We start from the raw sequence: 10,320 nt of genomic DNA on the forward strand, positions 1-10,320 counted from the left end.
ACCGTCAATCTCAATCGGAGTGGAGCCCCATGCAAGATATCGCCTCGTGGGGTCTCATGATCGTTAGAAAAGTGAGGAATAGGCCCAGGACAACACCACAGGACTCGGTCAATGACCTGAAAAGAGCTTGGACCACCGTTTCCAAGGTGAATATTGGTCACACACTAAGAGGTCATGGTTTGGAATCATGCATGGCACAGAAGGTTCCCCTGCTTAAACCAGCACGTGTCAAGGCCCGTCTTAAGTTTGTCAATGACCGTTTGGATGATACAGAGGAGTCATGGGAGAAAGTTGAAACTTTTTGGTCATAATTCCACTAAGCATGTTTGGAGGAAGACGAATGATGAGTTCCATCCCAAGAACACCATCCCTACTGTGACGCATGGGCGGTGGTAGCATCATGCGTTGGGGCTGTTTTTCTGCACATGGGACGGCACGACTCCACTTTATTAAGGAGAGGATGACCGTGGCCATGTATTTCCCCTTTCCCTCAGTCAGAAAAGTGAAGATCGGTCAGGGCTGGGTCTTTCAACATGACCATGACCCGAAGCACACAGCCAGGAAAACCAAGGAGTGGGTCCCTCGGAAGCACATCAAGTTTCTGACGTGACCTAGCCAGTCTCCAGACCTAAACCCAATAGAAAATCCTTGGAGGGAGCAGAAACCTGTCTGATCTAGAGAAGATCTGTGTGGAGGAGTGGGCCAAAATCGCTCCTGCAGTGTGTACGAACCTGGTGAACAACTACAGGAAACGTTTGACCTCTGTAATTGCAAACAAAGGCTACTCAAACCAAATATTAACATTGGTTTTCTCTGGTGTTCAAATTCTTATTTGCTGCTGTATCACACAAATAAATCATACATTGTGCTTTCTGGATTTTTCTTTTTAGATTATCTCTCTCACAGTGCACATGCACCTAGAAAATTTCAAACCCTTCCATGATTTCTAAGTGGGAGAACTTGCAATATAACAGGGTGTTCAAATACTTACTGTATTTTCGTCACTGTATAATATTTTTTTTTTTGGGGGGGGGCTAATATGACTTCAGGTACTTCATTTTTGCAATATTCCAGTGAAATCTGTTCTCTAAATACCTCTTATTAGGGTTGCAAATCAGTGCTACAGCGTTGCAAACTGTATGTACAGCCAAAATAGTAAACATTATTTGTTCCAATAGAGAATGCAGAACTCAACTGAAATTCTGTGCAATTACTGGTGGAAATTAAAAATTACAGTGCAGTTTTGTTCAAATATGACCTCTGTTTGAAATAAATTGATTTAATTTTCTTACTTAAAGGCCGGGGTTGTGGGGGTGTGCAATCATAGGTGCAGCTCTGACACCCAACTTATATTTATACTGTACTGCGTTCCAATACTTCTTCTAATGAAGCGTTCCAAGGTTTGATGCAGTTGAAGGTGTTTGCAGGCGGGACAAGGGTTGGACATTACGTCACTCGCGACCTTTTATGAAGGGGGGTGGGGGGGGGGTTGTAGAAACGAGCAGGTAATTAGCTGATTAGAGGCCCGTCAGAGCCCGGCCCCCACCCAGGCCGGCCCGCGTGGATGGAGAAAAGGATAAATGGAGGTTGTGGCGTTCAGATTGTAGACACGGACAAACACCGTCCCGGTCGACACACTCGGTACATAAAGTCCATCTGCAGCCCCACGTGGGCAAACTGTGATGTCGTCTGCAGGAGTTGCTGCAACGCGCCTTAGATGGCGTGAAATGTTGAGTTTGTAGGTAACGAATGTGCCGCGCGGGTGTGTCCACGCACTCATCTTGTTGACTTGCTCGCAACTCGCCATGGAGAAATCGAAAAACTTTTGCATCGACGCCCTCCTCGCAGACGAGCCCAACCGGGCCAGTCGAGACGCGTCCCCGGGCCTGAGTTGCGACAGTCCGGCGGGGAGCCCCGTGGCCTGCCGCCGCGGGGAGACGCCGTCCCCGCGGGCCGCCGCGCAGCTCCACGCGTCAGGAAGAATCCCCAAAGCGAGCGTTCTCAACCTGACGCACCCGGGACTGGCTTCCGTGCACCAGGCCGCCATGCCGGGCATGTACCCCGCACCCATGTACCCCTTGTCGGCTTTGGGCGCCCAGCATCCCGCCTTCGCCTACAGCGGCTTTACGCAGCTGACTCACGCCTACCCGGAGTACCTGAAGGCGGCCGCCGCCATGGCGGGCTCGATGCCCCCGGAGCACTGGATCCGGGCTGGGATTATGATGCCGAGGCTGCCAGATTACAGCGGTGAGTCCTTTCCAATCATTTCAGTGGGAAATTTTACATTTTTATTTTCATTGCTTTGGGGTTTCTATTGCTCAAAAAATGCCAACGTTGATGATATGATAGTTATTAATGTACCGGTTGCCAAAGTTTTCACAACCAACTAACACCACAGTAACCAACATTAAAATACAGTAACTAAGTGTTCATTAAAAAAAAATGGACAGAGGCTTTCTTCCTTGAACTGTAACCTAATGCAGAGTATAAATAATAACACTGAGCCTGAATATTTGAAAAAAAAAACCTTAAATTTCAATCTATTGCAAATCACATTAATTTATTCAAGATGAGTAGATGTTTGAAAAGAAAGGCTTGAAGAATTGATTAAATCGTGTGCATGTGTGATTAAATTGATTGATGAATTGATTAAATGCAATTGTATTGTACTTACAAGTTAATTACAACTGAACTGTACTCAACAAATGCACTGTACTGGGATAACAAAACATGTAGTCCGCTATAAACATTATTCAAAGATTGAACATCAAATTCAGTTTCTCACAAAACTGTCACCATTTGATAGGCAAAAAATGTCATTTTATGGATGACAGAAACTTTGAATTTGCCCATTTAATATGTTTCTATCGTGAAATTGTCAAAATTGATAAGGTTGAGGGGGGGTATTTTCAGTATTATGCCTACAAATGGACAACTGACATCAATTGAAAGTAATTTTCTACTTTCGAGATATTCTTCATTTGCTACTGAAAACTCAGCATCAGGAGCAAGTGAGCTCGTGTCTTGCTCAAGGACACTTCGGCGTGGTCACGGGCTGGAAATCACAAGCTTCAGGTTGGGAGTTGACCACTCAACCGCGTCTGCGTGTCTTCCCACAATGCTCGCTCGTTTTTTCAGTTTCAGTCTACATAATTGGGCGGTAATCAGGATCAATTGGTGATATTTGAAAAGTTTTCTTCCTTGCTTCACACTTTTCTATCTTTCAAATTGATAACTCGATTTTAAAAAAATATATGTATTGATGGACAAACTGACAGAAACTTTGGATTTCTTGTCATTTTGTAGCGAGAGGTCATTTGTTTTTTGGAGTTTATTCAGGTATCTATACTGGAATATTTAGTTTTCCACCAATTTTTCATTGTTACTTTTACTCGCAACATTTGTAAACACATCTTTTGTTTTTCGTCCCAACTTTGTCAATTTAGTCAGGTTAATTTTTATTTTTATTTAACTCCTTCTGGTAACAACACAATTGATCTGACAAAATATTGTCATGAACATTAAAGCCAAACTGTGACCCAAAAGTTTACCCGGAAGCGTTTCCAGCCCATTTTTTTTTTTTTTTGGGGGGGGGGACAGACGTACCCCTGAAATGAATCCCAACCCACCTAAATCTCCGACCCTAGAATCGTTCTGGGTACAGACAAGCGCGGTTGAGATCTTGAGTGATTGATGGATCGTTGAAGCGCTTGCATCTCGGGCAAAACAGAAGGCGCCTAGAACTCCAATAGAAATTGCACCTAAATGATTAAGCGCAACCGCTCCAAAAGATTAAATGCAAATGTGTCGAACTTTAAAGTAAAATACGACTGAACCAAAGTACTGTACCGGATGTACGTCACGATTCCGTTCAAGCAGCGCCGATGCAGTAATGTCGAATAGCGAGCGACGACGCGACTAATTGAGAGAAGCAAGATATTCCCCATTTGTGAAATTTGAAATGTTTCTGTCAAATGTATGAAAAAAAAATTTGCAATCAAGTATGTTGTATTTCTTTTATGCGTTATCTTGAACTAATTTAACATTTTTGTAGTTGTTAGTTTACAAAGCCTGCAAAGCTACAAAAGCGAGATATTTCAATAATATAAATATCAGGCCCCAACTGGCTATCTTTTTAATATTTCTATAGCAACGAATCTCAGTACTATATCCATGCAATCGCCACTTGCCATATTTTTATAAACTAATAAATAAACTCCTAAAAGGTTTTGTAGTTAATCAATAAAGTCCCAAAGCCGTCATTGAATTTTCATTAAGTTAATGGCAGGCATGCGGTTTTTTTTTTGGGGGGTTTTTTTTTATGGGCCGCGGGGCCTGCTGCTGTTGCTGCTGCTGTGTTGCCCGTCAACAATAAACTGGAGTGAAGCCCGGTCGTTAACGAAGGCCGCAGAGTGCTGCCGTATGTGCAAAAAAAAAAAAAAAAAAAAAGATATGAAACTGCCTGCGTCCTTGGCGTCGGCATCTGGCCCGAGATTTCATGGTGGCGTAAAACGTCTCTCGGCCTTGAGATCAATTGAGTGGAATTGTAAAACGAGGATGCAAGAAACTAAGAGAAGAGCAGGTTTGAGGCTACGGTGTCCGAACTATGGGACAAAAAAAAATATGCGTGGATCAAAATCCGTTTTTAGCGACCCACGGCGTTTACTAAAATTGACAAAATAACGCCTCGGTGTGAAAAATATTGTTTTTGAAATACCTGGAGAAGCTTTTATCTAGAGCAGTTATTCTCAAAGTATGCAAAAGTACAGTTCTGTTGTATTTAACTTTGACGTTAGTTACGCTTGCGTTTAATCTTTCAGGACGGTTTACAAGCGTTTATTCAAATACATTTTGATCGAATCAATAAATGCTGTATAGCTTGTAGAGTAACTTGATGATGGACATTTCTGTCTGCGTCAGCTGTGTCAAATCTGTATGGAAGTAAATATGCGCCACCAGGATTTGAATTTGAAATGTAACGTGGTCACATTTTCAATAGTTGCTACAATTCGCTGTCTGAAATTCACCGCCCGTGCCGCCAGGCAGGGTTACTTCGGGTCAGAACCGAGCACCCAGCCAATCGCAGTTAAGCTTTCTTAATCACATATTAAGAAAGCGTAACTGGATTGGCTGCCTTGAAATTGTGACCACTTTGCATTTCAAATTCAAATCCTGCTGGCACTAATTTACTTCCATAAACACCCCCCCCCCTGTATATGCTCACGAACTGTTCAACGGCAGTTGTCTTGCCCCTACCTCATCACGACAACGGCCAAATGTCAACATATTGCATCCACCCATTATCTAAGCCCCATATCCTCACAAGGGTCACGGGAGAGCCGGCGCCCATCTCAGCTAGCTTCGGCCGAAAGGCGGACTACACCCTGAACTGGTCACCAGTCAGTCGCAGGGCAGATATCGACACCATCACTGAGCGGGAATCGATCCCACGCTGCCTATACCAAAGTCAGGCGTGTGTACCGCTACACCAACAGTGACTTCACGTTGCATCATATTCACTCAAAAAAAAAGTGGCACTGTGGCATCACCCGTTACGGCGTTGACCTCACAGTTCCAAGGGCCAGGGTTCAAATCCCGGCCTCGCCTGTGTGGAGTTTGCATGCTCTCCCCGCGCCTGCGCGGGTTTCCTCCGGGTACTTCGGTTTCCTCCCACATCCCAAAAACATGCATTCATTGGAGGTTCCAAATTCCACGTGAGCGTGATTGTGAGTGCAATTGTTGTCGGTCTCATTGTGCCCTCCAATAGCCTGGCAACCACTTCAGGGTGTACCCCACCTCTTGCCCGATGACAGCTGGTATATGCTCCAGCACTCCCACAACCCTTGTGAGGATAATCGGCTCAGAAAATGGATAGATGGATAAATCACATTCTGGTGGCGGGGTACCTCTGATATCCAACTCCTGACTCAAACGTTTTTTTTCTGATAAACCTCCAAACATGCGTTCAGTCATCAGCACAGTTTTTGATTCAATTACTTTTATTGGATTTTTTTCATACAGAAACAAAAATCACATGCTTGGTCCAGGGGCGTCTCATTCTCGGTCGTGAACTTCTGTATCCGGTAAAGATGTTAATTACACATTTAAAGTGCAATATAGTTTCCAAATTGGATTTCTGCGCCATTCAACGCATCTCAAGAAAACTCCACACTCCAGGAATTAGCCATCCTCCGACTTCTACGAGTCACGCCTCATACGTGCTTGTGTATATCGGGTGGGTCAGCTGTTCGGGCCGCGGGCGTTCTGTTATTTCCGGGTTTTATTCGCCGGGTGGGAATGCACAACAGACTGGTCTGGCCGCGTGCGTTGTGTTATTTCCGGGTGTTGTTAGGGGCGTTCGAGTACCGATTTTCATTTGAAAACTGAAGCAAAAAAAATCTTGAAATTTTTGTTCGAAAACCAAGGTACCACTGTATTGCTGATGTTTGGTAACACAAAAAAATGCTTCCAATATCTCAATGTCATCATTTATGATATGACCGTTTGAGATTTCGGTTCAAATTTTGACAAAAATCATGGACCTCGTGGACCGCATACAATCACGTGTGCGGGCCACATCTGGCCCCCGGGCCTCTAGTTTGACACCAGTGCTCTATATAATTGCTTGATGGATTGAGTTAACCGCATTTTCGTGCGTGAAAGTGGCCTTTGCATCCTCTGAATTTTCTGGATCCACCCTTTGGGTGAAAAGTTTGAACATCCCAATTCAAGGCCTATTAAAAAAAAATATTCTCTGTGCTGTAATAAAAATGAGAACATTATGACTGGAATGCAAGTGTGGAGTTCTCCCGGCCGTCACAGTGATTGCAAGTGTGCTCCCTCTCAGCAGGCCCTCAGTCAGGCCTGCTGGGAAAGTGCCGGAGGCCTCGCACGGCCTTCACCAGTCAGCAGCTGCTGGAGCTGGAGAACCAGTTCAAACTCAACAAGTACCTCTCCAGACCCAAACGCTTCGAGGTGGCCACCTCCCTGATGCTGACGGAAACCCAAGTAAGAGAGAACACCCTCGACTTAAAAGACATTTTAGTGGGCACCAAAATCCTTCATCCGTGATCATGATTCCCTGGCGGTGTCTGGTATTGCAATCCCTCAGGGGGGAAATTCAATTTACACTCCGGCGTATCAATTTTTATGTTCCAGACGCAAACAATACCACGCGTATTTAGACACGCAAGAAGATGTTAGCGGAAAGGTTGGCGGTCAAATTCATCCAAAACAGTCTAGTTGCAGTACATCTAGCCGATACTCAACACGTGTGCACAAGTCCTATTTATCTAAAGAGTATACATAGTAATACCACAATATATACGCAGTGAAGAAAGTAAGTATTTGAACACCCTGCTAGATTGCAAGTTCTCCAACTTCTAAATCAGAAAGTGGTCTGAAATCTTCATCGCGGGTGAGAGAGATCATCTAAAGAGAAAAATCCAGAAATCACAATGGATGATTTTTTTTTTAATGATTTATATGTTTGATACAGCTGCAAATAAGTATTGGAACACCAGAGAAAACCAATGTTAATATTTGGTACAGTAGCCTTTGTTTGCAATTACGGAGGTCAAACGTTTTCTGTAGTTGTTCACCAGGTTTGCACAGATTTTCTCTAGATCAGACAGGTTTCTGGGATGTCATTGAGAAACACAGCGTTCCAGCTCCCTCCAAAGATTTTCTATTGGGTTTAGGTCTGGAGACTGGCTAGGCCACACCAGAACCTTGATACGCTTCTTACGGAGCCACTCCTTGGTTTTCCTGGCTGTCTGCTTCGGGTCATGGTCATGTTGAAAGACCCAACCACGAACCATCTTCAATGCTCCGACTGAGGGAAAGAGGTCGTTCCCCAAAATCTCACAATACATGGCCGCGGTCATCCTCTCCTTAATACAGTGCAGTCGTCGTGTCCCATGTGTAGAAAAACACCCCCAAAGCGTGCTGCTACCACCCTCGTGCTTCACAGGAGGGATGGTGTTCTTGGGATGGAACTCTTGGTCTTGGCCATGTTACAAGTTTATTTACAGAGCTATCGACCTGGCACAGGTGCTTCTGATTCAGGATAATACATGGGGTGGCGGTGGACTTTTAAAGGCGGACTAACAGGTCTTTGAGGGTCAGAAATGTAGCTGATACACAGGTGTTCAAATACTTATTTGGAGCTGTATCACACAAATAAATCGTTAAAAAAATCATACATTGTGATTTATGGATTTTTCTTTTTAGATTATGTCTCTGACAGTGGACATCCACCTACGATGAAAATTTCAGACCCCTCCATGATTTCTAAGTGGGAGAACTAGCAATATAGCAGGGTGTTCAAATACTTATTTTCTTCAACTGATCCTTGTCAAGACACCTCCTGATTAAGTTTAGAAACCGGGATTTACTTAAGAGAGATTTGTGTGTAATGTTCTAAATAAACTTGTATTATCCTTGGGCTCTGCGGTCAGGTCAAGATCTGGTTCCAAAACCGGAGAATGAAGTGGAAGCGCAGTCGGAAGGCCAAGGAGCAAGCGAGCGCTTCGGGCCAGTCTGAAACCGGTGCCGGAAAAACAGCCGGCAGCAAACCCGGCGAGAAAAGGCCGCTGCGCGGGAACCCGGAGGACGCGGGCGTGGATCTGCTTCTGGAGGATCCTGACGAAGACGAAGAGGAGGAGGAAGAGGAAGACGAGGAAGAGGAGGAAGAAACCCAGCACGGTTTTTCCGTGGTGATGGGGAACCGCGTCGGGATGCCGCGATCCATGGACTTCTTGCAGCGCGGCGCCGACGCGGCCTTCGACCCCCACAGTCCTTTCTCTGAAGAAGACGAGCTGGAGGGCGTCCGAGCTGGAGGAGGAGCAGACAGGAAGATGGTGGCAGGACTGTGAGACCGCCGCGCATTCCAAATTCAGGGACACGCACTTGAAGGCAGAATGTACACAACCGCAAAATCTTGTTCTTAGATCTTACGTTCGCTCAACGCCGCTTTTCAAAAATATTTCAACAGCCTCTCCGACGTGAATAACTGGACGATAGAACCTTAAAGAGTGTTTGGGAGGAACGGGAAGGCATATTTCTATCGGCATGTCCACCTCACGCCCTCCGACCTCGGTTGTCTTCGCTCACGGTCGGTAGTTTGCGTGATTCTCATGCAGTTTCACTCTTTTGAGAATTCCCAGGATCCACTGGTGCATGTTTCTGGGCAAAACGGTGCAAACGCGGTGGGGACCCGGACAATTCTCGGGACTGTTTCGAGTTCCGCCGTGAACGTCGACTTGGACTTTTTGACAGTCCTCCTTAACCCTTCGATGGACAGTTTCTCAGGACTCTTTAAAAACTTTCTAGGACCTGTCCAGAAGGGTAACACTTTCCTCTCCACATCCAAACGGTTTTCACATCGAACGGTCAACCACTCCCTTTGAAGCCAGCCTTTGAAGATACAGCGCCTGGACTTACATTGCGATCCGAATCCTCCAAGTCGTCCAATCATCGTCACTGCCTCACTTTCGGGTCACCTCGTCTCCGCCTTCTCAACTCAATCGCTCATTTTTACGTAACAACACGTCGTGTATAAAAATACACGCAAGCGTACTGTACGAACTTTATTTTGTTCGTTTTCAATCTTATGTCGCACTTGTCGAGCGTTTTTTTGACTTTGTGCTATGTGGGAATGAGTTTAATTTATTTGATTTGTTGCAAAAAAAACAAACCAAAAAAAATGAATAATGTATTTAAGTGATGCTCGTTTGTGGTTTTGATGATTTTAAAAAAATGTTTGACGTGTTGCTAATGTTCTAAATAAATACATTTGACTAAACTATTGACAAGAGGACACAAAGGGGCCTGTGATTAGACTTCAAATATTTATTGTAGTTTACTTTTAAAAAATGAACTGTTTATTATTCTTTCAGTGTAAATAAATTAATGTGACTATTCGAAAAATCTGCATTAATTAAGCTATACGGCACATTTAGATGCTTCTTCATGCATGTTTGTGTAGGCAGGTCAACCATTTTTTGTGGTGGGGAGTGGGAGGGGGGGGGCTCCAGCATTTGTAAGAAACTCAGGAAATAAAGTTGATCATATTTCAAATGTAATATTTATTCAATATAGGTATTCTTATTCTTTCATTTGGGGCTTTAATTATGATGCTGCTGCAAGTTACGCCGTCTCCTGTATGCAGGCAGGTATGTCACACCATCTCAAAACACAGGACTGTAGAGTACTATATTATAATGGGGATGAGAAATCAAAAATAAAACATTGAAAATTAGATCCTGTGTTTAAAAAAAAAAAAAATGGGAAATGAAATAGGCAAGCTCTTGGAGAGGC

At 44.3% G+C, this 10,320-nt stretch overlaps 1 protein-coding gene across 2 annotated transcripts; it reads left to right on the top strand.

The window, feature by feature from the left end:
* Positions 1–1,511: 1,511 nt before the first annotated feature.
* On the top strand, positions 1,512–9,948 carry mnx2b (motor neuron and pancreas homeobox 2b). Of its 2 annotated transcripts, none has more exons than XM_061814077.1 (3): positions 1,512–2,247; positions 6,848–7,008; positions 8,460–9,948. In XM_061814077.1, the coding sequence occupies exons 1-3, from the start codon at positions 1,806–1,808 to the stop codon at positions 8,874–8,876; spliced, it is 1,020 nt and encodes a 339-aa protein (XP_061670061.1). In that variant the 5' UTR covers positions 1,512–1,805; the 3' UTR covers positions 8,877–9,948. The 2 variants fall into 2 exon arrangements, with proteins under 2 accessions (XP_061670061.1, XP_061670062.1); XM_061814078.1 differs by having other exon boundaries at positions 6,851–7,008.
* The last annotated feature ends 372 nt before the right edge of the window (positions 9,949–10,320 follow it).

This window comes from Syngnathoides biaculeatus, chromosome 3, assembly GCF_019802595.1.
Source record: "Syngnathoides biaculeatus isolate LvHL_M chromosome 3, ASM1980259v1, whole genome shotgun sequence".
NCBI classification, from domain to species: Eukaryota; Metazoa; Chordata; class Actinopteri; order Syngnathiformes; family Syngnathidae; genus Syngnathoides; species Syngnathoides biaculeatus.